Source organism: Cheilinus undulatus, linkage group 13, assembly GCF_018320785.1.
Source record: "Cheilinus undulatus linkage group 13, ASM1832078v1, whole genome shotgun sequence".
NCBI classification, from domain to species: Eukaryota; Metazoa; Chordata; class Actinopteri; order Labriformes; family Labridae; genus Cheilinus; species Cheilinus undulatus.
The window spans coordinates 9,890,231-9,918,227 of NC_054877.1; the positions used below are offsets into that span (position 1 = coordinate 9,890,231).

Sequence of the window (27,997 nt, forward strand, 5' to 3'; positions counted from 1 at the left end):
TAACAAAAGTTGTTTTCATTTTAAGAAGGCTATTTACTACACAAATGACTTGATTGGTTTCTTTGATTAGAGTGGTTATTATTAAGGTACAAATATAAAATATGGTTTTCACAGCTTAACTTCGCAATGGGCCATGATTTTTCTGAATCCATGGGGCCCCAGTTTGGCTGGGTCCCAGAAACCTTCCCCTTTACCCCCCTTTATGGGCAGCACTGTCTGCACATGACTATTCTTAATTGTGCATGGCTGTTCAACCACCTTTAAGTACAGTGGGGGTCCCTGGTCTCTGGCACCTTTATTTTGGGGGTCGCGGGCTGAAAAGGTTGAGAACCCCTGGTCTAAGGTGCAGTAGTTTTCTGTGTAGTTCTGCACCTGACTACTCATAGTCTCAGGACAAATACTCTCTGGGCATACGTGGGAACTCAGGTTGATTTACTTTTTGAACAATGTGAGAGCAGGATGTAAAAAGGAAAACTGTGCCTGGTAGAGATGGAACAGTATTGTTAATTCACGATATCGCAGAGACAGATCTCAATACCATCATAGACGTGTGATGGTTTCAAATGATAAGTCTTCAGGGCAAAAAGTGTAGGTTTTTAGTGGAACACGGTGAAGGGACGGTAACTACAGTTACCCATCATCCTTTGATCTAACAGTGGGAAAATCATGGATGCTACCTATTGCAAGAGAAAATGAGTGACAAAGTTTTAGAGATGGTGGAGGCCCCAGCAGCTTTTAAATCTGACATATCGAAGCATTTTGGTTTACTTGCGTCAAGAAATGAGAATGCGAACGGCCAAGGACCTATAGCTATTTTCAGTGGTGGACAAACGCTATATGCTGGAGCAGAAAGGCTGAGTTCAGAGAGAAAGTCCATGACCAGCTTCAAAATACCTGATATCTCTAACCAGAGCAGTAAGATTTGTTGAGCCATCTTACTCTCAGAAAACCTGGGTGTGTTGAGTTCGCTTCATGGTACACCCCTCAGGGTATGAAGTTATGAAGGCTAAGAAACAACCTGAAGAACACTATATCGCACTATACCGCCAAAACTGGCAACTTTCTTTATATATTACAATTAATATGATACAAATGTTATGGTTTTAAAAGAAGAGAGTTAACACTTTACATTTGCCTTTTGATAATCACTTTAGTTTGTTTGAAAACCAAACTTTATTTTCTACTTGTTAAAGCCAAATATTTCAATAATGGGGTATTTCTTCCTATTGTAAGAAATACCGCAGAAATAAAGCAACTGTACAGTGTTAACAAATTCAACACAAAAACTAAGTATCCACAAAAATGTGATAATTTTCTTAACCAAAATAATGAGAAAATGTCATGTAAATGCAAATACTGTGTGAAAACCTGTTAAAAACCAGCAAAAATCTAAAGCTAGTCTTTAAACAGTCTGTGAAAAATTAACTGTGCTTGTTTATTGTGTTGCTCGTGGAAAAACACGCCTAAAACAACATAGTACAACGGTGGTACTGGAGTCAACAAACTGCTTGTTATTACAACACTAAACACGTTTCAGACATTGATTTGTATCATCACACAGACACATCCACTCACAGGATTTGTTCTTTTACACACTCACACGCATAACAGCCTCTCCATTCACTTAAATGCAGCTTTGGCTGAGTGCTTAAGTGGCAGTGTCAAAGCGAAGCAGCTGACAGCAAACACATCGAGACACTCTTTGAGATTTCACTCTTTTTTTTTTTTAAAAGTACCATAACAGATATGACACTGACAGAATCCCCACAACAGTGTTCAAACACTAACGACTAAAGGGCACTGCGATCGACTAGAAAAGACGTTTTGTTTTTACAATCATGTCAGGATTTGGTGCGCCTGAAGAGTGGAGCAGCTGAGGAGATGTTTTAAAATCTTCATCAGCTACTGAAACAAGTTCTTAGTAGAATGGAGTCAGATTTAATGAAAAAATAAAAGGTGAGTTACCATCTATGCACCATGGACAAATAATTTACCTACTAGATCAGCACGCCTGATTTATTCCACAAGCTGCTAGTGCTCTTGCGTAAGAAATCACTCTCCTACACTTTTTTAAACTTTAGGGGCTCTTTGAAGAAAGGTTTTGGTGGGATTGTTGGTTTTTCCAAAACTGAAAACTGAAGCTGCTAGAGCCCAGAAACAATCGAGGAGGACTTTGAGTTGAACAGTGACTTTTATAAGAACATTCAAGAGTAAAACATGCCAGGACAAGGGTATCTGCACTGGAGGGGAATTCCTCAACACCAGTACAGTATGTTTTTACTAGAAAAAGAAGCAAATTTTAGTTCAGTTTGATTTTAAAAGAAAACCCTTTTGGGTCCCTACGTTAGGTGTCAAAGTCCATACTGAGTTAGAAATCAACATCTGCAGATGTTCTCCTCTAAAACAGCAACAAAAGAATGTAACTGTGTGTTTTAAAAAGGGTGCATAACTCAGTACGTTCACATGCACAGTTAAGTCAAGTTACAGTAAGAGCTACAGTAGCAAGCTGCTGTAACTGCAGTGATGTCTTCCTGCATTGGTATGAATGACGAGCTGGCAAGTGAGTCAATATTTTACTTCTTCTAACATGACTTTCTGTGCAAATTTATAAGAGACACCAGGAAGAGCCTGTGGAGTCCTCATCTATTCTAACAGCTGTCACAAACTAGCTTAGGATGCTGTACAGTACTCAAGCTTTTGAAACTTGATTATCTCTAATTAACAGCTCTCACTGCAAAGTTTGGGAGCATTTTCCCAGCCAATCAGAGCAGATGATGACAGGAGTTTCCTGCAGCAGGTAGCTAGTGTTATGCGTTAGGGATGCATGATATTGTAATCTACACGTATGAACATTTTTGCTGGCGATAAAGCATGCATTTAGCACAATTTCAAAAGAAACAGTGCCCTAATTTTGGACTTAAAGTAATGGCAATTAATGTGGTTTATCCTGACAACCCTCATTAATATATAAAATATGTACTTTCCAATGCTACAAGTCTATCTGGAGGTTGCAATCTCTTCTTGACAAAAACTTAACTTACTTTTTTGTCCACCTTTTTATTATCTGAAGTATTCTTTTAAAATTATTTAGGGCATTTTTGTCTTTATTCAGAAAGGATGGCTTGAGATGCAGTAAACTCTCCACTATCCTCCTCCTCTATTAATACAGGCATAAAAAGGCCTAAAAATGTATCTTCAAAACAAGAAAAAAAATAGGTAGAGAGAATGGGGGAAAGACACGTATCAAACAGTGCAGAGACCAGGAATCAAGCCCACAACCTGTTGTGAGGACAAAAGCCTCTGTATATGGGTGTCTATTGTACCCACTGAGCTAAAACGGTGCTCTTAATTATCAGATTTCTATTTTTAGCTTGTTATTGTTTTGTCTTCCTCATGGAAAAAATGCAGTCAACAAAAATTTTAAGTCATGTTTTCGTCAATGAAATAATCACTGATTAGAAAGCAACACCCACTGATCAACAGTAAGATTCATCTATACAAGAACCAGGGAGGATTGATTTGACAGAGGCTACAGCTTCACTCTCAGCTAGTTATAGTTGGACTTTCCTCCTGTTCACTGCAGCTATCTGTACATCAGTCGCTGAAAACCTGAAGAACTTTACTGCATCATGCATCTTGTACATACTCCACAAATCACCTTTTGTATTTCCCTGATTCTGCTATTGCTGTAGTTTATAAAGATATCTGAAAGCAGAAAACAACACAACTTCTGCCTGCTATGAAGTTATACTGAATGTGCTCTGGGTTGATGTCTGGAAAATGGGAAGCATGCTCATTATATCTAGTTCAGTTTGGGTTAGACTGGCCTTCAACTACATCATCAAGGTGTGTTAGTCTGACTTTCTGGAATTTGATTTTAGTCAGACTAAAATGTTGACATGCATTTGAAAAAGCTAGTTTCAGTCGGACTAACAATAAATCAACTAACTGTATGTAAACGTACTGAGTGTTTCAGAGACTTGTGAACGTCTGCACACGGAGCAGAACTGAGGAGAGAGGGATTCATTACAACACTGACAATACAACTGTTATCTATCCAGTGAGTTCAATGTGCATTATATTTGGTTTTGATGTATTGTTGATGCTAGACTCTGAGTGTCGGGTGCAAAACAAGACATTTCAGAATAAAATCCTAAAAGAAACAATTGTCTTTTAAAATCATTTAAATACATCTAACTAAAATAAGTGATTTCAGGAACTTTTTAAGCAAATATTTAACCAAAAGGGTTAAATAGGGCCCTTAAAAATCAGAGATCAGCTTCTTTTTAGAACTGCCATCTCTTCCACAGATCCTGAAATTAAAATAAAGCAGAAGCTAAATGGTAACATTGATGGATTTAGTTATCAGAACACCCAAAATGTATTAAAGTGAGAATCTAATCCGAGTGTAAAGCTGCTAATGATGGCACAGTTTGATCATTCTGTTTGTTCAGCATCCCAGAACTCCTCTGCTTTAGTAGAAGTGTTGTGCTTTTTCAGATTTTAGCAGAGAACGTCCAGTATTACACATCCGTGCTTTTCTTCATCCATACACAGTTTTGTGATCATTTTTTGGGTGACAGTCGCTACCATGTTAAAACAAACAATAACGTTGAGGCTGTGAGACAGTGACTGTTAAAGATGTGAGAGGCAATGAGTTTAGGCCCATGTTTTCCCGCCCCTCACTCTAAAGGAGGTCGGGCTTTAGTGAGACTAAAGTGTCAGATTCTGACCTCCAAAGACGACTGTGGTTCTAACTTTTCAACTGTCAGAAAACACTTGTTAAAACGTGACGGACTAAAAGAAGCATGACGTCTTTAAAGCCACCTTGTGAGGCTGCAGGATGTGAGACAGACTCTGGGTGGAGTTTCACTGTAAGGTGCCGGTCATAGGAGGAGGAGGTCATTTCTCTTGCAGCAGGGCGGGGATGTTGATGTTCCAGCCGATGGCCTGCCGGTCAAAGCCGCAGGTGAAGAGGTTGCAGGAGGTGTTGTCTTCACACCAGGCGGAGCAGCACACCATACGTCGGTGACCCTGAAATACAAACATGACATGTTTTATTTTGGACTGAAAAACAGAAATACTGATGAGAGCGTATCAGTCAATTAAACACAATAATGAAGCAGAGGAGGTGTGGGACAGGCCTGCACATCTTGACACTGCAATTTTATTACGTTCTTCTTTGCAAAACTGCTGAAGCTCTGTCAGGTTGCAGGGGGGTCGATGTGCACAACCCTTTTCAATTCCAGCCACAAATTCTCTATTGGATTGAAGTCTGGGATTTGACTCGGCTACTCCAGAGCATTCAACTCGTCTTTAAACCATTTCTGTGTAGCTTTTGCTGTATGCTTTGGCTTATTGTCTTGCTGTAAAGTACATCTTCTAAGCCATAGTTCTCTCGCAGACTGAATAAGATTGTCCTCCAGGATTGTTCTCTATTTTGCCACGTTCATTTTACTCTGTACCTCTACAAGCCTTCCACGTCCAAAAAGCACCTTTTTGGTTTCAAGAGACCAAAGAACGTCCTTCCGCTTTACCATGGAGTCTCCAACATGCCTTTCAGTGAACTCGAGTCCAGATTTAATCTGAGTTTTCTTCAACAGTGGCTTTCTCTTTGCCATTCTTCTTATAAAGCTTTGACTGGTGAAGAACTCGGCCAACAGTTGTTGTCTGCAGAGTCTCTCCCATCTCAGCTGCTGAAGCTTGTAACTCCTTCAGAGTAGTCATAGGTGTCTTGGTGGCCTCTCTCACTAGTCTCCTTCTTGCACGCTCACTCAGTTTGTGAAGATGCCCTGTATTCCTTCCAATTCTTGATGATAGATTTACCTCAGACTTTGAGGGATGTTCGGTGCTTATGAAATGTTTTTGTATCCATCCCCTGACTTATACTGTTCAATAGCTTTTTCTCTGAGTTGCATGAAGTGTTCCTTTTGTCTTCATGGTGTAATGGTAGCCAGGAATACTGATTAACCAGGACTGGACCTTCCAGACACCGATGTCTTTAGACTACAATCACTGAGACACATTCACTGCACTCAAGTGATCTCCATTTCACTGTGAGACTACCAACGCCGATTGGCTGGACCTCTGTTGAATTAGGGTTTTTTTGACATTCAAGAGTTTTTTGTCTTGTTTTTTTGTCAAAAAGCCAATTTATATCCACCATTACTGATTCATAAAATCAGTAAAAGGGTAAAACATCCAAGGGGGTGACTATAAGTACCGTTGGGACTGTTACAGAGCTCATTTCTAGAACTCCTTATTCTTTCTGAATGAAAAAAAAATTGTTAGCTTATGTCTGAAACATATTCATTCTCAGTAAGGAAATAAATAACCTTTTTGCAGCAAGCAAGAGTTCTGTGTTTGTAAGGTACAGATGGATTATGACCTTTTTCAAATCTGAAGACTCCATTTAAGAGCAATAACTAATCCTAAAATGATGATGAGGTGTTTGTGTGAAAGCTTGAAGGGGCCAATCAAAGGCCCTCAATCTTCTACTGACTCACCTGTCTGTTGCTTCGTGGGAGGCGAGCCAGTCGCACCCCAGACATGTCGAACAGCCGGACCTGCCGATTGTCGTGAGGAAGAGCGATGATCTTCTGGTTCACTGACACACTGATCCTGAACGGAACGAGAGAGGGTGCAGAACAACAGCCAAACAGATCAGATTTTAACACTTTCAGATGACTATGTCTTACTTTTTACTTAGCTGGTAAGTCATGATCCAGCCGGAGTAGAAACTAACTTTTACTTTCACTTTTTCCCTGGAAATTCTCCTAAGTGTTTATTTCAAATTATATTCATCACTATTTACACAGTTCCTTTTTGCTTGTTTTTGGAACCAAGACAAGAAGCACTTAACTGTTATGTTTGATGATCTGAAATCCCCAGGTAATACAAAACCCCTCACAACCACTCAGCTATTAGAAAATACAAGAAATGATAAACAACACATGAACTCCTAAGCTACTTCCAGACAGGGACTAGCTCATGATTTCCATCCTTAACCACAAAGCCATTCCTGTTGTATCATCTAAATGGTCAGTGCAGGTTAAGGTTTAAGGTAACAGCTCACAGACCTATTGACAGCAGAGTCAGTGCGGATGGTTGCTATGGGGGACCTCATATTCTTCAGGTCCCACACTTTGACGGTTCGATCATCGCTCCCAGACACCACGTTGTCTCCCACCGTGAACACAGCAGACGTCACCGTGCTGTAGAGGACAAAGATGACAAGAAAGCAAATCAAACACAAGGTAAAAAGGTGGGACTGTAGAGGTTAGTTCTGGTATCTCAGCATTGAGTTTTTAATTGACTCTTACAGGTAACATCGGCAGAAATTCTGATTTAATACTCGTTTAGCTGAATTTTAAAATTTTGTTCAGTACAGCAAAAATGTTTGAAATATTTAGAGGGAAGCTTTTACAATAATTGTTTTATCTTTTTTTAATGACACAAAGATGTATATTCTAGCTCATTTATTTGTTGTTCACTGGCGTTTTAGTTGCTCAAGTATCCTGATTTTGAAGCATCATGTTCAATGTCCAGGCATGCTGCAATCATATGCTGATTTCAGACACAAAGACAAACTCTTATCCTGATTTTCAGAAACCAGATTTTGCTATCTAGAGAACGCAAGAAGAAAACATTAAACAACAGGAAATTCTGTCCATAACCTCTGCAAGCACAGTCTCAGACAAATGCAAAAGAACATGGCAGCAGCATCGAGTGTTTTACTTCTGGAGTGGCAAAGAAACTGAGATTTGTCTTTCCTTGATGAAAGAACAGTTCAAATGTTCCTATCACTCCATTGTCCTACACAGTGGCAGCAAAGGGCTGACACCAGTCAGAGATGAGCATACGTTTAATATTCACTCTTGCCTTCTTCTCCTGTTGTTGGAAATGAGGTGGAAATACCATAACTACAACGTCATGCTGGCATTTAATATTGGTAAGCCTGCAATAAACCAGAGTGGTCTTATTTCTGTCTAATTTAATAATTGCCATAGCTTGTCTTTTCAGAAATAAACACTACCAACACCTGGGCAAATATGGTGCAGTATAATACTATAATACTAGGATTTAACATAAATACAGGGATGAATAACCAGGTTTCTGGATGTGAATGTAAACACCAAATCCACCAAACCAGGGCAAGGATCATAACCGGGACACACAAGTCGTTCAAAATATAGTGGGTGTAATCTGAAAAGTAGTCTGGATGATAAAGCCTAAAAATACAATCTCTGATTTCTTCACACCAAACATGATGTGAAATTTGATTTCCTTCCCTGCTTGTTATTGTTAAAGGTGATATTAAGTGGATAAAGTAAATAAAAATGCTCAGATGGTCTGTACATACCGTAGGCTGCTTAAAAGCGAATATAGTTCTTGATCAAGAAAAGCCCAAGGTTTGAAGTTTAATTTTTCAAATTCTAGATTTTCCACAAGTACAAGTAATTTATAAAACTGATTTATTGCCAGATCTTAAGCCCAGCATTTCATGTTTTTTTTTTTTTGGTTGCATCAAAGCTGTATGTAACACTGACTCGGTGTGTCCCTGGAACACGTTGACAGAGTGGATGGACGGGTCTCTGAAGTCCCACAGTCTAAAGGTGGTGTCTCTGGATGAAGTGACCACCAGACGCTGGGTGGGGTGTGTGCAGCAGTGGGTCAGCTCCTGGTCATGGCCTAGAAACACACAAACATATTAGCTTAAGCACTACAGAAGCGACAATATTTAGTTTTTTGTTGATGTAGAGCAGTGTTAATTTTTGGCAGCTATTTTTAATTTTAGTCTTAGTCTTTAGATTTAATGCCTTTTACTTTTAGTCTCATGTTGGTCATTTCTACCCTTTAGAGTTTTAGTCGAGTTTTAGACGATGAAAACTCAAAAACATATTAGTCTAGTTTTAGTCACATTTTAGTCTTTACGTTTAGTCCAAGCATTTATACTCTTGCCTAAATCTGGTACCAAATCATGGTAGTGTGTTCTATGGACTCTGCCAAACCTGGGGTCCCTGCTGTCTACAGCTGAGAGGCAGAATAGATACAGCTGCATTGTATTTTGACAGATTTACCCACAGTGGAGAAATATCTCAGATTTTGAATGTCCGACAAAAACTACATTACATTTTAGCCTAGTTTTAGTCATCTTGATGGAAACTAAACTTACTTTTTGTCAGTTTTAGTCAACACAGATCTATTTTTGTTAGTCTTAGTCTAGTTTTTGTCATGGAAAAAAGGCTGTCGATGAATAGGTTTAGTCAGAGTTTTAGTTGACGAAATTAACACTAGCTGAACTAAAGATAAGACTTAATTTGGCCATTAATGGATGGATCACACTGCGTGATTCTTTTTGTCTTTTATGACTGCTCCATGTCACTGAGATTAAAAAATCTTATTCTGTTTTGGTTGAAAGACTGCCAACACTACAGGTATGATCCCAGCCATTCATCATCTGCTTTCAGCATGCCGTTATCTGCCGTCTGAGACTTTACGCAAGCTCAAAGGTCACAAGGGAGGCATCAAGAAGTTTCACTCATTGCTACAAAAAAATTCCTGTATGGGATGTTGTGCTCTGAAAAGAAACAAGTAAAGAGAAATGATTATGGACCTGTCCTTTGTATCAAGAAGGGGAAAATGTTGACTTACTATCCTTCAAATAGAAATTGAGCAACAAATGTCAGGTCAGGTCAGGGTGTCAAACTTAACAGAAGTTGCAAGACAAATCCTGACATGCCAGTCTTGTCCAGTTGGGGTTGTGATGCATCCTAGATGCAGCTGATTATGTCACAGAACAAGAGCATTTATCTTTCCCTATGTTTATATCCAGACTCAGCGTGTGACAGGGGGTGGCAATGACACAATCAGGTCAAAATCAAACTACTTCTAACATCTTTTTGAAGTTGGAAGGGGAAAAAAAAAACACTTAGAGAAACATTCCCTTTATCTCACCTGTAAGTGAGTGCACCAGCTCCGAGGTCTCCACATCGTACAGGTTAGCAGCTCGGTCCCATGAGGCTGTCACCACCTGTTTGCCCCCCACCAGCCAATCAGCAGCAATTACCACTCCCTGATGGCTGCGCAGAGTCGTGGTCGCCACTCGGACAGAAGGACAGTCGTTTGAACCATCCACCTCACCGTCGGCCTCGTCTTTATCAGAAAACTCCACATCGTCTTCACAGGGGGTCTGTTGCTGACAGGGGTCAGTTTCATTAAACATAAAACTTAGAAATAGATCGATGAAGACGGTCGCAAAAGAGGCAGATGAAACTTACCGTCGTATCGGCAACAGGCTGTGGAGTTGGCAGCTGGACCATGTACCTCCAGATGTGAGCCGTCTGATCTCCAGAGGCTGGAGAGGAGAGAGGAGCCACAAAAACATTCAAACAAATGAAACCTTTCCTGAACAACAGCACAAAGAAACACCTGCACAGATTCAAATACAGAGAACAGTAAAGATGATGCTCTCATTCACATTTCTTCCTTACAGTCAACAGTATGAATTAAATATTGGAATCTACAATCAAGACTTAAGTTAACAAGTCTCACAGTGGTTTGAAAGTTATTTTTGTCAGGTATTTTTTGTGGGAAAATTCAAGTTCCTCAGGGTCAAATCAAATTAATTAACCCCAAGTGGACTCCAATTGAGGTGTGGAAACATCTCAGCAAAGATCCAGAGAGATGGAAAGAATCTGAGCTAAATTCATAGTGTTTTTCAAAGTGTGTAAATACTTATTCCAATGTAATATTTCAGTTTTTTCATTTTAATAAATTAGTAAAAAAAAAAAAAAATCAAGAATTCCGTTTTTGCTTTGTTTTGATGGGGTACCTCGTGTAGATAAATGAGAATAAAAATAACTCTAGATGACTGTAGCACCAGGCTGCAACATAATAAAATTGAAAGGGTCTGAATGGTTTCTGAGTGCACTGTAGATAACTGTATACACTTTCTAGAGAACACTACTGCATTGTGACTTTGCTGCCCCTGCTGTTGCAGCTGCTGCAGTAAAATCTGAGAGCTAATTTTTTTAGGATGCTTTAAATTTGGATTGTTACCTGTTAGAGCCATCTGTTCAGTTGGGTGGAACTTGATGGAGTTGACTGTGGAGAGAGACAGAGATCTTTAATGTATCATTATAACAGACACTTCTGCTGGTACTGTAACCCAAACCTTCAACTACATAATGGCAGATTAAATAGCCTTTCAGACCTTTAAAAGAAAATCTAGATTTCCTTTAAAGGGGACATATTTGACCATTTTAAGACGTTTCTATTGGTTTATATTGGTCTCAGAGGTCCGCAAAACATGCCTGTGAAGTTTGTTGCTGAAAAACCACTCCAGTACTCCTGCTCAGAACGAGCTGTGTCTGTGGCTTTAAATGTTACTGAGCTGTCTGACTCCGCCCCTGACCACACTCCTCAGGAAATGTGGCTTGATGGATGTGGCTCTCCTGATCTTGAAGATCAGGAAAGGAGGGTGGAACTTTTTTCCAAGCAAGGAGGGCCGACCGGACCTGGGGGCGTGGCTAACTCCCCACATGACATCATGAGGAGAAAATCTGAGAATGGCTTGTTTCAGCACATTTTTTATTAAAGGTAGAGAAAGGGGTACTTGAAAGGATTGTGGATAGGCCAGGGGCACATATTTTTGTTAGAAAAGCCTGAAAAAGTAGTTTTTGCGTGATATGTCCCCTTTAGAAGGTTAAATAAGATTTATGAGAAACAGAACAGTTTCATCTGGATTCAGTAAGTTGAGTGGCAGTATACAACTTTTCTAGTCCTGCCAAGAGGCTCTGTCCATGAAAGAATAAAAACATGACAACACATTTTTTAAATGCACAAAACACAACTATCTGTACCTGATCCTTGGTGACCCAGATACTTGAGGAGGCACTTTCCGGTCTCGATGCTCCACAGCATTGCGGTGTGATCTGTTTGAACAAACAGGAGGGAGAACCATAACTGCATTTAATGGTAGTTTTAGACAGTATGTCTAATATAAAAAGACTATTGAAAAAAAGGTTTTAAAGTTAACCAAAGAATGACTTAAATAAACAAAAAGAAAACAAAAAAAATCCAGAAAGAGCACAACATTTGATTGTAGGAGAGATATAACACAATAATGAGTGAAATACCTGCAGACGCAGTGCCAAGCACCACAGGTTGTGTCCTGGTGACGCTGAGGTCCCAGATGCCATCTCTGTGGCCGACATACTCTCTGACCAGCTGGCACACGGCTCTGGACGTAGTCGCTTTGAAACTGGACACGATCTGACACCAACGTAAAGCTCACATTAATGGAAAGAAAATCTCAGCCATGCTCTTAACCTAACAGGGCTCCCACATATTCCTTCTCTAATGACATCTTCAGTGTGTTTGGGAAACAACGCTTTGGAAAATTTAAGGGATTGAGGCCAAATACTGGTCTTAGAGATGACCATGACCTCTTACTAAAATCTGACCCTCAGTGAAACAATCAGTAAAATGGTATCTACTCAGTTGATCCTGTTTTAAAATCTGGTGTACCACCTAAACCTTGGGTTTAGGTGGTACATCAGAAAATAAGCTGACATTTCCTCCACAACAACTAGAAAATAATTTTACTTTTTTTTTTGCTATTGCATTTTTGCTGTAGCTGTGTCATTTTGTTTTTTCCTGCTTTTTTTTGGTTCTAAAGTCAGAAGTGTATGATGGAGGGAGGGTATGCAATGAGAACAGGGCTGTAAAATAATGTTTTTGTTTAAAGAAATTAAAATCAATTGCTACATTTTTGATAAACATGATACTGCATTTATTAAATTGCGTGTTTAAAGTAGCATAATTTTACATTCCAATCTCTTATTTACAATGTAAATAAATTCAGTTTAATGTTGACTTTTCCACTGATTATTAATATAATAATACAAATGTTGCACTGCTACATTAGCATGGTCTGAAACCATCATTCAGGCCCAGGAGACAGCTTCAAAGTGCTTATCATGTCAAAAACACCATCTAACACTGTGTGTTATGTAGGAGTGCATGTACAAAATGACTCACTGACATCCAATTACCCCAGTGATGGGTCTGCTTTTACACTTTTCAGGAGTTCATGTTCAGTTGTTTTCTATGTGAAACACAGTTACGGTTATCTGAAGCTAAGGATGCACTACTTCCTGTTTGGATAATAACGTACTTTAATTCTGAAAGAAGATGAAGAATCTGGTTGACTGAAAGTAATGACAGCTTAACCACCACACAAAAAAAAATTTGTCACGGATCTAAAAGTAACATTCAAAGGGGCATTGTGACCATATTTCCATCACTGTAGGAGCAGGAAGTTGCTACAGTGAGCACTAACCAAACTGCTTCACTGTTTGGTAGCTTCCCTATGCCTAAAAGAACAAAAATCACATTGAATAAAAAAGCAATTTAGAAAAAAAACCCTGTGGATTTTGGACCTCAGCTGCATTAAAATTAGCATGTTAACACTGACAGCCTTTAATGATCGATTTCCATTTAAGCTGATGGGCTGCCATACTTACTCTTATTGGCATATCAGTATTTATAAGGCAATAATTAACTTGCTTCCAACATACTTGAGTAATTTTATTTATTTGAAAAGTCCTGGAAGCCACAGTCTTCACTCTGTGACTCAGTCACAAAACTTTTTTCTGCCATCTGTGCCCAAAGTCCATTAAGACTGGTAGAAGGAAAAAAGCCATTACAAAGTGCTGGTTTCAGAAAAGTTGTCCATCGGCTGGTCTCTTTGTTAGCATTGTAAAACAGCTGCATATTTTGGAACAGATGACTCATTCTATACGACTTCAAAAAGAGCCTGTAGAGAAACGATGGGAAAAATGGAACTTTTATTTGGCCAATTAATGCTTTACTGGTGTTTTGATAACTGCCACATGTGTATGTATGTTTGTACGGATATGTATATCGGTGTATGTGTATACATATATAGATATGTGTATATTGTAACCACAAGGTTTTGCACTCCGCATTTGAATGAGGCAGTTTTGCTGCCCTTAAGTTTGGACCAACCCAAGACCTCATGATTATCTTTTTTTTTTCTTCTTTTTTTACTGTTATGTTTTACTACACCTGCCTTTTGTTCTCTCTAAAAACTATAAATAAAAAGTTAAAAACTATAAATAAAAAGTTAAAAACTATAAATAAAAAGTAAAAAAAAAAAAGACTGGTAAAAGGAGTTTCAGGTACACTGCTCCTGCAGCCTGGAATCTTCTGCAGGAAAAATTATTTCTGAAGGATCTGCGCTTCTTAAACTGTTTTAACAGTAAATCAAAGGTCTTGAAGGAAGATGTATCTGGTCATAGATGTATGGACTGATGACTTTCTGATCTGTGATTCAGGAGTTGGTTGATCTGTGTTTGTAACTGTTATATTTCATGTCTGTAACTCTGTTAAATGTGCTGATTGTCTTGGCAAGGACACTATTGCAATTAAGATTCTAAATCTCAGTGAGGTTTTCCTGGTTAAATGAATTAAAGATAATAATACACTGGCATTCTTTCAGTGCTGATTCATTACATATGTATTTTTGCTAAATGTGCAGGAGTTTGCTTGCAATTTTTGATCACTTAAAGCTAAATATTACCGAAAACTGAGAGCTCTAGATTTCTATTTTCATTGCTTTAGTTTAAGCAACAGTCAAAGTGTGTATCATGACAATATTACACTGTAGCGCACCATGAAGGCATGGAACTAGCAACTAAAGCCATAAACACATGAATTAAAATGTTGTTGAGGTAACAAATAAAAAAAAAATCTGATTTTATTTGAGCGACCCATGATGGCGGTTTTACTTTGTGACCAACAGAGACTTTCTACTTTTCAGACATGGAGGCTATGTCCGCTGCTTTTTCAAAAAGTCTTTGATTTGCAATAAAATATATGAGATCCCAGGTTTTTGGCCAACTGTTTTCCAAACATGTTAACATTTGTAAAGGTGCCTTTTTTCTTTTTCCATACATTTCATTTGGATGTGTAGGAACCCTGTTTGGATATAGGGAGGAAGCAGGTCAGCAGGACTGAGAGGATGCTCAGCAGGGTCCTTGTAGTACGCCAGGGCTACGAAGCTTTCAGCATTATTCATATCAAATCTGGGTTTAAAGAGGGTTTACCAAAATTAATCTTTACTGGTATTCATTTTAAGCTCGTCAGAGCACACATTGGTTGAGGTTGCTGTTTACCCAACCAGACACTCTGAATGCTTTAAACAAACACCATCAACCCAGATCTGGTGTCAACAGAAAAGGTCACATTAAGCATCAGTAGTGTGCATTATGTTCATCATGACCAGGATTATTTGAATGCAGAATTGCAACAAAGGAAGAGTCTAGAAAGGAAAAGGGGGAATAAAACTGAATTATGGTGGGATTGAAGAGTCGGATCAGTAGATTATAATCAGCCGTATCAAAGATTGGTAAATGTGTTTACATTAAAGATGGGGATGATACAAACTGCACTCGTGGTTCGTTTGGGAAACAGACCACTAAATAAGTTCCAACTGAAAGGAAGCAAGAGAGCACAAAGAAGAGCATCATTCATCTGAGGAAGAAACAAAGAAATATGCAGCAGAAAATTTCCTCTCAAAATGTGTATCCATGAACAAACCAAGAGGGAAAAAACGCCAATTTAATCAGCTCAAACTGACACTGAAGATGAGAAGATGATGGCAGATCATAGCTAAGCATGATGGGAAAAAGTGGTCGCTGGCTGTTAGCAAGCAGCGCAGAGGACAGTGATAAATAAAATCTATGAAGCTATACACCCCTACCTAAGAATGTGCACCCACCAGCCATTTTATTAGGTACACCCATTCAACTGTAGGCCGTAACTCAAATACTCCCCTGTTACACTAAGGTATGCAGAAGGGGATCTCTGAAGGCATAAGACATGAAACCTTGAAGCAGATGGGCTCAGCCACAGAGGACCACACCGGGGGGGTCAGCTAAGATCAGGAAACTGAGGCTAAAGTTCACAAAAATTGGAAATAAATATGGCTGGAAAAACATTGCCTGGTCTGATGAGTCTTGATTTTTGCTGCAAACATTCAAACAGTAGGGTCAGCATTTGACACAACAGCATGAACTCATCCTGCCTAATATCACAGTTGAAGCTGCTGGTGAACAGGCTTACTGGAAATTGTTGCAGACTATGTCTGTCCCTTTATGACCAAAGCGTACCAATCTTCACATGTCTTCTGTCAGCCAGATGATTAGCAATGTCCCAAAGTTCAGATCATCTAAAACTGGTTTCCTGTACATTATGAAGACTTCACTGAGCTATGAAGGCCTCAACAATCACCAGATCTCAATCCAAAAGAGTGCCTTTAGGATGAGGTGGAATGTGGGATTTGCATCATGGATGTGCAGCTGACTAATCTGCAGCAGCTACATGATCCCATGACGTTTATATGGAATAAACTATCATCTCCTTAAATCTAATGCTACAGAAAATTACAAAAGTTCTGGAGGCAAAAGAGGGCTCAACCCCACAGCAAGGCATACCTAATAAAGTGGCATGAGTTCTATTTTCTAATTCTATTTAATGAGCATGGTTTTGCCAAGTTCTGACTGGCCGAAAACATAATGGCCTAGATGAACAAATTAAAAGACATACTAATGTAACCCCGATTTATAAAAAACAGACATTCAGGAAATATTCAATAAGCGTTGCATTTGAAAAACAAGAAATAATTGGCACTGACAAAAGGCAAAGCGACGCAAATAAGCTTTACGTAACTGGCTAAGCATTCAGCAGTTAATGCTCTACAGTTTGTAGCCTCAGTTTGCAGTCTGCCATAGCCACATCAAGATTTTGCTGATTCAAAACAATTTAGGATCACCTTTTAAAGGAATGTTACTTTCATATTTGACTGAAAACAGCCGTATTATCACTTTTGCTTCAAAGTAGGGATGCATGATATTGGATTTTTGCATTTATGGCCAAGAAATCAGCTGTAAATATCAGCAGATTTTTTTTAGCGATGGGCCAATCCTTTTTTTTCCAGTTCCAATCTGATTCTGACCGATACCTGACATGAAACGCAATTTTTAAAAAAATCAGACTTAATATTCGGAAGGTTTTTGGTGGTATTATGTGTAAGGTTACACAAAGCTCTATTGACGTGAAACATTATTTCTAATTCAAAGACAAACATTTTAAAAGGCATAAAACTTAATATTAATAACACTTAATATTAATAATAATAAATGTATCTAAACTTTGTGCTGGCTTCACACAGAAACGGGCAGCAGTAACAAATGTACGGTATTCAAATCAAATAGTTGAATCGCCAGTCAACTGTAAATTAGTAACAATTCAAGAAAACCAACAGCATGACAGGGCTACTGTAGCAAACTGCGATTAATGTATGAAAGGTAAATATGTGGAGATAAACATCCACAAAAAGAAGTCTACAAGTAAGTTAAAAAACAATGATTCAACCAAACAAGACATATCTAGGGACTATTGCAACACCAATGTAGAGTTTTCAAACTAAAATTTGACATAAAGGGTAAGCTGCAGCTGAAAACACCACATTTTCAGATGTGGGTCCGCAATAAAAGCACTTGAGGAAAACAACAACTAAAGACTTTAGCAGCGTGTTTATAGTCGGCCTCACTGTCACTCTATATAGTGACTTCTCTGACTTCACTAAATACGGACTGAAAACGAGCAAATCATGAGTTAAAACACATGTAAATATTTTTTTAAGCTGTTGTAAAAGGAGTTGCTGCAGCTCCAAAGAAAGGCCTACAGAGCATGCTTGCTTTATGTTGCTGTTATTACAGACATTAAACTTAGAGAGGAGCGAACACATACTTTACCTCATTACTGTGCTTCATATACGGACATAAATGGGTGACGTTTGGATTGTTATCTGACTGCTCTTTAGTGTAAAGGGAAAATATATAAAGACTGGACTTAGACTAAGTTTCTCTCTCTCTCTCACATAGGTTTATTAGCTTTATGCTACACTGGCGACAGCGCTGTTTACAACACAATGCATGCAGTGCATTCACTGAAAATGTTGAAATTTGGATCAGTGACGTAGAGTCCTGTATCCTGCCATCAGTCCGATCACCAACATAAAACTAATGTAAATATTGGGCCCATTATTGATATTGGATAAGATTTGGCCAATCCCCAATATTTTCCTATCTGCCGATACCATTATCAATTTTCACGCCAATATGTGCCGATCCAGATAGCATGCTAATATTATGCACCTCTGCTTAAAAGATACCAAACATCACTGACTAAACCAATAGTCTTACCATACAGAACACTTAAGCTGCTGTTGTGCCCTTTCCTCGATGGTTATTTTGTTTTCAAATGACATGATATGAATTAATGATTTGATTGAAGATGTATGTTACTTAAAGGAATTGTCTTACTGTACCATGGCAGCAAAATGTGATGTGGCGAACAGTTTTCAGCATTCTGCCTTAAAGAAACGCTCTAAAGCAGCTCCTCCGCCTTCAGTACTTTATCAATAAAGGCATAAAAAGCATCTGGTTGCAGCTGAGTCATGTTAAGATGTCTCCATAGTGTACCATTATGTGAATGCCAACAAGTAGCTGAACCAAAACCAAAGACTGTGCAACTGAAAAAGCCCATTAGTGAGATATGAAGTTGTGTTTTTATCTCAGACAGAAACCCATAGAAAATCTCTGAGTCCTACATTTGAATGACCAAGTCTCTTGGGGAGGGAGTGTCCACCCCCTGGCTGGGCTGTTCATACATATTGGCACACAAGGGGGAGAAATCAACAAGTTACCCATGAGTCTCCACCCCACAACTCCCAACTGATTACGCTGAAGTTGCGGGATCCAGCGACTCTGGCATGGCAAGAGTTTGAACGTGGCTATGAGCAAAAAGTTGGGAAAAAAAGATAGCAGTTTTTCTCTTGAACATTCAAAGTCTATGTGATTGTTCACTGATGAGCCTTACTTAATATTCTACCCTCCCTGTTACAATGGACAGTTAATAAGCCAATATTCATAAAACTTAACTACATAGACAAAATGATCACACTCATGCCCTTTTGGCTCTTGTAAAAATGCAGCATGTTCATAGAAAAATAAGTCTGACAAAAACAGTGGGGTCTGTATTCACCTTGCTTGTTGAAGCCTTGTAGGTCGTCTTTAGTTTTTGTGACAGCTGGCTCGTGCTGTGACTCGCTGTAGATATCAGAGACAGCAGAAAGACATCAGGTGATATCAAGAAAATCCTACACAGCAGTCAGGAAACTTATTCACGTTTTTGTACAGTTATTACATTGTAAAAACAAAAATAAGTAAAACTGATCCTACCTTTTGTTTTCAGTGCTCCTTTGGCTAAGTCTGCTCCTTCAAAAGTCTGCCCGTCTGCAGTCAAACGATCATTCAGCGTTTCGATTTCTCTGCGTACTGAGAGACAAACGGGTCAAATGTTAGGAACTTGAAGCAATAAAACAGCAGCTAGACCCTATCATGATTTTCAAGGAATCTAAATGCAGCCATAGATAATAACAGTTATAACAAAGGTGTCATGCTCAGACCAGGTGACTTGACATGGAAGAGTGATTATTACACATTCATTTGCCTGTCTCTGTTTTGTATAAAATATGATTCATTAAAACCTAAATCAAATGCAAACTGTCTGGAAATTAAAGACATTGGTTTAGTTTTGTTGGAATTTGTGTATTGCATCCTGTGTTTTTGCTCTGGCAAAAAAAGTGTCCAATAAAAAAGCTGTAATTTTTCCCTTAAATTCGGACTGTGGAACAAAGAAGGGTCTTTGCTTGAGTTGATCCTTTGTGCAAAGGTGCAAACTGTTTGGCTTTGTTAGCTCAAACTAGAAAAAGAAACTTGTGTTGAAAACTGCAGTTCTCCTTTACAATTATTGCCTAAGTTCCTCCCTCCTGACTTGTAACAACAAGCTCCCAGCTCTGGCTCCATGTAATTTTTTGTATCAACGAAAGCTAAAAGAAAAAAAAGAAATAACTCTCAGGCCTCTGGGATAACTTACATTCCAGGTTTTCAATGTAAAGGTTTTCAAACTCCCTCTCAATCTGACTGAACAGGTCTAGCAGATTAGTCCTCAGAGTCAGAGGCAGCTTGGAGTCCTGGAGGAAGAGAAAAGGAAAATATTAGGCAATACTTGGGTTTATCAGGGCACATTCACACTAGGACATCTATACCATGCCCAGCATGCTTGAGCACTAAAGTCCAGTTTGTTTGACTAGTGTGAGTATTTTCTACCGCGCTCAGGCATGGTAGAGTTCTTCAGCCCCGACACAGGTAGAGTAGGTGTGCTTTGGCACAGGCAAGGATGAATGATACTGAAGTTTAAATAGCTGGTGCCATGACAACCCAAATGTCCAGAATCATTTAGATAAAGAAAGCGGCACATTTGTCAGTATGAAGATAGTTTTGATATGATAAGTAAAACCGACTGGGGCTGAAAAAGGGGCAGAAACATGCAATAAAAAGATTAAGCTTGAAGAAAGTTACAAAGACCATAATTGCCTGACTGAGTTGTATCTCTGGTGATATTCATATTCATTTTTTTTCTTTTAATTATGATCAAGTTGTCAGGCTTAACCACTTAATGTGCTTTGAGGAAAGAAACAAATAGATTATCTGATCACCCCATGAAATTTAAAATCATGTTTCAGGGTTTTAGCACCACTGAGGTCAGAAAAAATGTCTAATATAAAACATGTAGAAACATCATGTTTCATTCTGCTAATAAAAACCTTTAAAAACAAGCCTTCACTGACACAGAGCACATACTGGAAACCAGCAGAGGACTTGTATTGCACAGTTATAACCTTGAGGAAGGAAATGAGTGAAAATGAGTGCTTCAGGCTAAAAGGAAGGCGTCAATAAAAGTATCCATATAAGGAAATAGTCAGTAAAAGGTTATGAAGCACAGGAGGCATGATGGTTCCTTACAGAAGACAGAACAGTTTTTCAGAGCAACAAACACCTCAAACCTGAAGATAAAACATGAAAATGTACTGATAGACCAACAGTAACAGTAGATTAGACTAAGCTTTTATCAAAGCTTAGTCTAATCATCATGAAACTGTGTTCTTTCCACCAGCACAGAGTACTCTGCTTAATGCACTCTCTCTTGAGCTGAATCGTGCTTCCAGCATTATTTTTTAACAGATTCAGTCAAGTGTGATGTCAGCACTGAAAGGCAGCAGAAAGGTTTGTGCATAGACTACAGGCTGCAGCATGGGGGGAGGTCATGATAACGTCAAGAGCTGCACATTACACAAGGTTTAACATACACTGTCAAAGAACGTAGAGCATGTTCTTTGAAGAAGTGAAACTCATGGAAAATGTTGAAAAGGGTTGGGGTTAGGGCTGGGCCATTGATTGCAAATTAGATTAAATCGCTATATGGCCAGCTGTAATTTTGAAATTGCAGAAGGTGCAATATTTCCTACACCTGAAATTTGTCAAAATACCAGTTTAGAACTTTTTTTGCAGCAGAGATGTTATGCATTAACCCGACACACCAGATGCATTTGTTTCACACATCCATCTGGAAAACCTTCCATAGATAGCGTTAGTGAGAAACACGGAAATGGGCGAATCCATCTGCTTTTGCAAGGATAGTTATGCATAACATATCACGCAGTCATTTTAGTGCTATAATTTTAGAATAGTGTACAAAAAAATCCTATTTTCTTCATTTTATGTTTTTCTTGTTAAATATGAGAATTACATAAAAGTTACCATTCCCTTTAATACAACAGTGCATATCAAATTTGCAAAATGAGTAAAAAAATGATCACAATTAGATATTTTTAAAAAAATGTTCTGCCTGAGTTTAATCTAATATTGTGTTGGTTATAGTACAGAATGAATTATTGCTTGTTTTTTTTGCAAAATGCATGAGATGAGGAATTAAGAAATGATTGCAAATTAAATCGCACTTGCAATATTGGGTAAAAAAAATCTCAATTAGATTCTTTTCCTAAATTGTTCAGCCCAAGTTGGGGTGAGATAAACTGTAGAGCAGGTGAGCTACCAGGCTGAAGTGAGTGAGAAATGAAATGCCTACTGTCCAATATGGTTAAGGCTGTGAGATACAGATCTTTGTTTCTACTGTTTATTAGAGATTTATCCAATCCTAGTAGCAGATATCAGTCCAGTCCAGACTTTAACAGCTAGATCAGACATCTGTGGTCAGTTCTATGTTATCCTGTATTTACAGCACACACATTTGAGCTATGATGCTGACTTCAGTTCTCTGCTAGCAACAAAGGCTGAGCAGTTTCAGGGTTCCTGCTTGCTCACAGAGATCATTTTCCAGGACATTTTTAGCTAACACAACATTATACCTTTACACCGATATCTTGCTCCCTGTCTGGTTCAAAAATATCTTTCCATGCTATTAAAAAGCATATCCTCAAAGATCATCCTTTGTATACAATATTATTTGTGAAAAGGTGCTTTAAATTCTTGATGATTTTAAATGATTGCTATTTCTCAGCTATTTACCGTTCAGCCTGAACTTGAACAGAGCAGCATTTCGTTTGAGAAGATGCTAGAAAGGAATAAAAATGTTCAATCTGCCTGTATTTAACCAATGTTTTATTTCACTGTAGTTTGGCTGCCATTCATACTTTGGGCATCCCATTCAGTATCAAACTCTCCCATCAATGCCCAACACATATTTAGAACCAGCACTCTGAATCTAAGCTGAAAACCAAATGTTAAACCTTTGCAGTCACAGCAGGCTAGATAGCATACCTCCTGCTAAGGTGTGCAGGTTAAATTGCATCTGAACCCCCACCCTGGCCTGGATGTGGACATTTTGAGGCCCTTCCTTTTTGATATTTTATTAACCTCTTAATATTTTTATTCCTCCTCTATATTTTCTATTATGCACCAAACACCAAGTCAAATTCCTTGTAAGTTAAAATGTACAAGGCAATAAAACTTGATTCTGAGCACGTCGACTTTAATGACTGAACCAAACATACCACCAAATTTAACATTATTGACTAATTACAACCAGACATCCTCTACAAGTAATGGAACCTCTCCCTACTGGCCATGAAAGCTGGATAAAGAAACTTCCTTTCTCTTCAGAACAAGAGTCCAAGCTCTCTTTGGCCTATAGTTTTAGAGGACTTGATTTACAGTCTCTCAATATTGTTGATGTAATGGCACCTACAACAACGTTTCTTCTTCTTCTACTACTTTTGTCAAACAAAAACCTTCTGGCTTGAACCATTAAATGTTTTTGGAGTATATGACACCACTTTTAAACTAATAACAGTTCTAAATGAAGAGATTATCTACAGGAGCACCAAACAGCACGTTGTCTAAACATGAATCAAACCAGCTGATCTAAGCTAGCTCTACTAACACAGAGGAGTGAAACTACAGTCTGAAACAGAGAGCTTTACACCTGAAACTTACCTCTGCTCTTGTGAGGGATTCCAGATTATCAGAGGACTGGAACCAAAAGGACCAGAGTGGAAAACAAATGGTCATGAGGAAGGGATTACACTCTGAACCAATTTCAATTAGAAAAAGCTCTCAAACCTTGCCCAAATAAAACAAATGTTATACCTACCAGGGCAGCAGGAATATGAGTGTACAGCTGTACATCTCAAACTTCTACCCAGATACGTTTATCAAAATTGTCGTACCCTGATGCTTTTTGATACCTCATGTTCCAAACAATAAATACTCTGTTGTTTTAATGGTTGAAGTTTTCAAAAAGTACAGAAACTTTTCACAGAGCATAGATGTTTCATATTAGTGTCCCCTAAAACAGCGTTACCCTACCATTTTTCCTTGGAGCCCCCCCTACATGTTCCTAAGAAAAGCAGAGCGCCCCCGCAGGACCCAAGAGAGAGTGAAAGGTGACACACTGCCACCAAAAATCAACACTGTTTCACTGATAAAACCCTAAAAGAGGCCTATACCTGCTTCTCTTATCAAAAGACATTTGTATAAACTACTTCATCACTGCTTTATCATGGTTTTAGTCAATATTTGCAAATCTGATTTTGGGAGCCTCGGAGCAGACAAAGCCTCACAGCCCCCCTGGGGGGGTCCCAGACCCCAGGTTGGGAAACACTGCCCTGAAAGCACATGCATGGCTTAGCACTGGAACCTTGCCGTCCACCATATTGGTTAGATATTCAATTATCTGCCCAGGAAATCTCAGTTTTTCCTCTGAAAAGTATGACATCCGGTGCTTTAATTTAAAAATGGACGAACACATGTGTGGTGTTTGTACCGACCAGCCTCTAACAGCAGGGAGCTGACCAGTTCTAACTCCATGGTAACAAAAATTTGAGAACAGCATTTTCAAACACATGTATCGATATCATTAATGCACCACTATCTTCTCTTTATCAAACAAGCTACAAAGCTCTATTGAGAGTAAAAAGTGAAGGAAATAAAGAAAAGTTTCCTGTCAGACACACGTCGGTCACCCTTGTTCCTCTTTCCTCATCCATGTCTACACAAGCAAAAGGAAGTAAAACAGAAATGAGGTTTGGGGGACTGTTAGGACATTTATAGTTGAAAATAGATGATTTTATTGTAGACACTTGTGAAACACAGGTGCACAGTAAAGAAATAAATCAGTGTTTCCCACAAACAGACTGTATCCGTCCATCCAAGTATATTTACAGCCTCCCAAGTGTATTTGCCTCCCATTTTTTCCTCTTTATGAGCATTTGTATAATCACCATCTGCATGCTTGAGGGAGACGTTCACTCGTAGATTTCTTTAATGCACCAGCTTAAGTGCAATGATGCATGCTAAAATTTATCCCATCGTTTCAACAATTTTCTGCAGTTCCCTGCTGTTAATATCATCTCTCCTCCTGCCCTCTAAAATCAAAGTTAAATTATGCTGCCTGATCAAAAATACACCTTCACGTATGCAGCTAACCTGACTATGATAACAGAATATGGAGCGAAACATTTCACAAAGCGAGTGATGTTATTTGAGTGTATTTACATAATGCACTGCTTATGAATACTGAGAGCAGAAACAAAAAAAATAAACATACAAAACAGGGAGGGGTGGGATGTTCATTCCTGCCAAACAGACACGGTTTCTTTCCTTTTTTTATTTTCCTTTAAATCTAACTTTAACCACCTCATATCAAGGTTTGAAAATATGGTATCATGACAGGCCTGGTTGCACATTCAGAATATCTCAAACATGGTCTTGAAGGTAAATACAGACCATTTTATTTTATGTATACTGGAAGAACTGATGAGTTACAAAGCAACTCTGCAGGATGTTGGTGTGAACTTCACATCTATCAGTAGGCTGAGAGCTAACAACATTACCCCTAGTTAGCAGGATTTTAAACACTTCAACCAAAACAGTGGATATAAAAAAATGTGACTTTGCAACATGGCACTCTGTGATGTTGTATGGACACAACTGGAAACACAGTTTAGACCTTTTTTCCCTCTCAAAGACCCTCCATACAGACTGTGTTTTATGCACTAGTGCCACATACACACTGGGTATGCGTTCATCCTTTATTATGTGGATGTTATTCCTTTTTTACTATCTTTCTAGATAATCAGATCAAGATAAATGTGTTTACAAGCATCTCTGCACTCACTTTCTAATTAACTTGGCCAAATTAAAACCCAGACCATTTTTGTTCCAAGAAACCAGGAACAAGTACTGATTTAACTTAGACAAAAGAACAAGGTTCAGATTTAGATGCATGTTTTAAAACAATGTGCTTAAACATTGAGAGGTAAAAATAGCCAGACGGTGATCATAAAAACATTGATATAAAGCTTTAAGTGTCGTGCAAGCAGGTGCATTAAAACCTAAGTGGCTTAGGCTTACAGGCAGAGCCTTTGAGGGTGCTTAAGCACCAGCCAGCTAATGATGGAAATGATTGTTACCTTGAAATCTTGACAAATTAATTACTGTCTTTACATGTTTTTAATGTACGTTTTACGGTTATTAAACAAGATTTCACTTCACCTGTCCCTCCATCATGTCCCTCTGCAGCCCGGAGCGGTCCTGCTCCGTGCTGTTGGTCCTGCGGATCGACAGGCTGTGGGACTTCCTCTTCTGCTTGGCCTGACGGGCCGCTGCACTGCTCCCGCTCTCCACTGGCATCCCTCTGTTTGAATCTGAAGCAACCAGAGTCTGAGAGGACAAAATGAGAGAGAAGGAAGTGCTGGTTAAAATATGGAAAGCAGGGCTGGCCTTAAATCCAACAACTACACTCTTGGGACAACATCAGCCATTGTTTTGCATTTGGCTGTGGTTGTATTTGTTCACTTCCACGTGTGAATGAAAGCTGAGCACATGGACTCTAAGTTTGGGTACATTCTGGAGAAACAGGAGGGATTATTTGGAAAGAAACGGTTAATATTTTCATTATTGTATTTTCCAAGCTATTCTATTTATTACTAAAAGCCTCCTTTACATTAAAAATCTCATTTCATGTGGTTACAAAGAAATGCCTGCGTACTCATAGATATATTGGTAAGCAATGTAGACAGCGTGCAGGTGTCGCAGGCATTTTTGGTTAACACAAGACATATCTGAGGATATTTATTTCTGTTGCTCTGGTATTGAAACCTGCACGGATGTTCTTTGACTTGTAATTAAATTGTAACAAAATAAATCTGATATGGTGAAAAGCCCACTGTGTATAATTGCTCAGTTTCTTTCTGTTATGCTTATTTGGTAATTGCAAATGTTACCATAATATCAAAAAATAAATAGAAGCAACACAAGGCCAAAAAATCTCTACATTTGTTTACACTGTAGAGGCCAGATGTGCTCCTCCAAAATAAAGAGCCAAAAGTGACAGCGGTGTTATGGTTCAAAGTGTGACCGTGTTAACCGGCGACTTCAAGCCGAATACGTCTGTGGTGGCAGGACATACCCCAACGAACACTGGCCTGGTTTTCGGTTAGTTATATTTACTGAGTGGTTGATATGATAATAAAATAATATGAAGACAACAGAGGCACTCAGTGGGACGCCCAGTGTTTTAGCAACAGTTTTAACTACGTCAACCACAGACAGTCGCCAGTTAACATGGTCACTCTTTTAACCGTAACACCGGCTCCCTGAAAAGAGCCGTAAATCCCGTCACTTGTTCTGTCACTGTGACCTAATGATGTGAGGGCAATGAAGAAAACACACTTGATCTCGTTGTGTTACGGTACATTAATCAGAAAAAGACACCAACAGATTATAGGAAACGACTAGACTTGACACAGTGTTTGTGAACGTAAACATTAGCAGAAGTTAAGACAACGTTAGCCTTTTCTCAGCTCGATATAAGCTAAGCAAAGCTACCGTTATCCCCATTAGCTGGCTCTGCCGAGCATGCTAATAGGCTAACATTAAGATAACCCTCCAAAAAAAGAAATCAACTTACCAAGAAACTCTAAAATTAAAAGGTTTTATCCCGGGATGGTGTGGGGAATGTCGTCCTTTGTAACATTTTCTTCAATGTCTAAGAAAGGGGCGCTGGGTTTGTCCAGAATCCGTGTTGACAGTTGACGAGCACCGCTACGTGAGAAGAGATAACGAAGCCAATTCCGGCCCGGGCCTTTCACAATAAAAGCCGACTTTGAAAAGTGAAATTTTGTTGTCAGCAGAGCAGTTTCAAATGTTTAAAGTAAACAAAATTAGTATTTACGTATCTTACCGTTGTGTTATTTCATGTTGAAATTTGTGTTCACATTCTGTTCTTGCCTCATGGTACTTTCTTGGTTTAACAAGACCTCTGTAGTCTTATTAATGATGTTTATTTTGTCATTTCCCGAGATTTGCGTTTACATACTGCTTGCACTTTTTAAAAAAAATATTTCTAAAGATAAAAAGCTATCATTAACATTAGTTATAACAATTGTCCCAGTAAAAGCTGTATCATTTCTAGTAATAATTAATTCTATGTCAAATCATTTCATCTAACTTAAAATAAATTGTGTTCATTGTGTACTTTA

At 38.7% G+C, this 27,997-nt stretch overlaps 1 protein-coding gene across 2 annotated transcripts; it reads right to left on the reverse strand.

Annotated features, from left to right (window-relative positions):
* On the reverse strand, positions 1 to 27,577 carry LOC121520073 (WD repeat-containing protein 37). 2 transcript variants are annotated; one of them, XM_041803318.1, is made up of 14 exons: positions 27,427 to 27,577; positions 26,010 to 26,177; positions 20,032 to 20,128; positions 19,335 to 19,430; positions 19,138 to 19,202; positions 12,141 to 12,276; positions 11,865 to 11,936; positions 11,062 to 11,106; positions 10,281 to 10,357; positions 9,958 to 10,192; positions 8,550 to 8,691; positions 7,080 to 7,214; positions 6,507 to 6,621; positions 1 to 5,034 (listed from the first exon to the last, which is right to left on the reverse strand). In XM_041803318.1, the coding sequence occupies exons 2-14, from the start codon at positions 26,145 to 26,147 to the stop codon at positions 4,903 to 4,905; spliced, it is 1,485 nt and encodes a 494-aa protein (XP_041659252.1). In that variant the 5' UTR covers positions 26,148 to 26,177; positions 27,427 to 27,577; the 3' UTR covers positions 1 to 4,902. The 2 variants fall into 2 exon arrangements, with proteins under 2 accessions (XP_041659252.1, XP_041659250.1); XM_041803316.1 differs by having other exon boundaries at positions 9,958 to 10,198.
* Positions 27,578 to 27,997: the final 420 nt, after the last annotated feature.

Bases quoted from the DNA above. Each gene is read 5' to 3' on its own strand.
- LOC121520073 (XM_041803316.1), bottom strand. From the start codon at position 26,147: ATGCCAGTGGAGAGCGGGAGCAGTGCAGCGGCCCGTCAGGCCAAGCAG. The intron at 11,937-12,140 runs GTATTTCACTCA...TTGTTCAAACAG, and splicing joins GCTTGGCACTGCGTCTGCAG to ATCACACCGCAATGCTGTGG. The intron at 10,358-11,061 runs GTAACAATCCAA...TCTCCTCTCCAG, and splicing joins TGAACAGATGGCTCTAACAG to CCTCTGGAGATCAGACGGCT.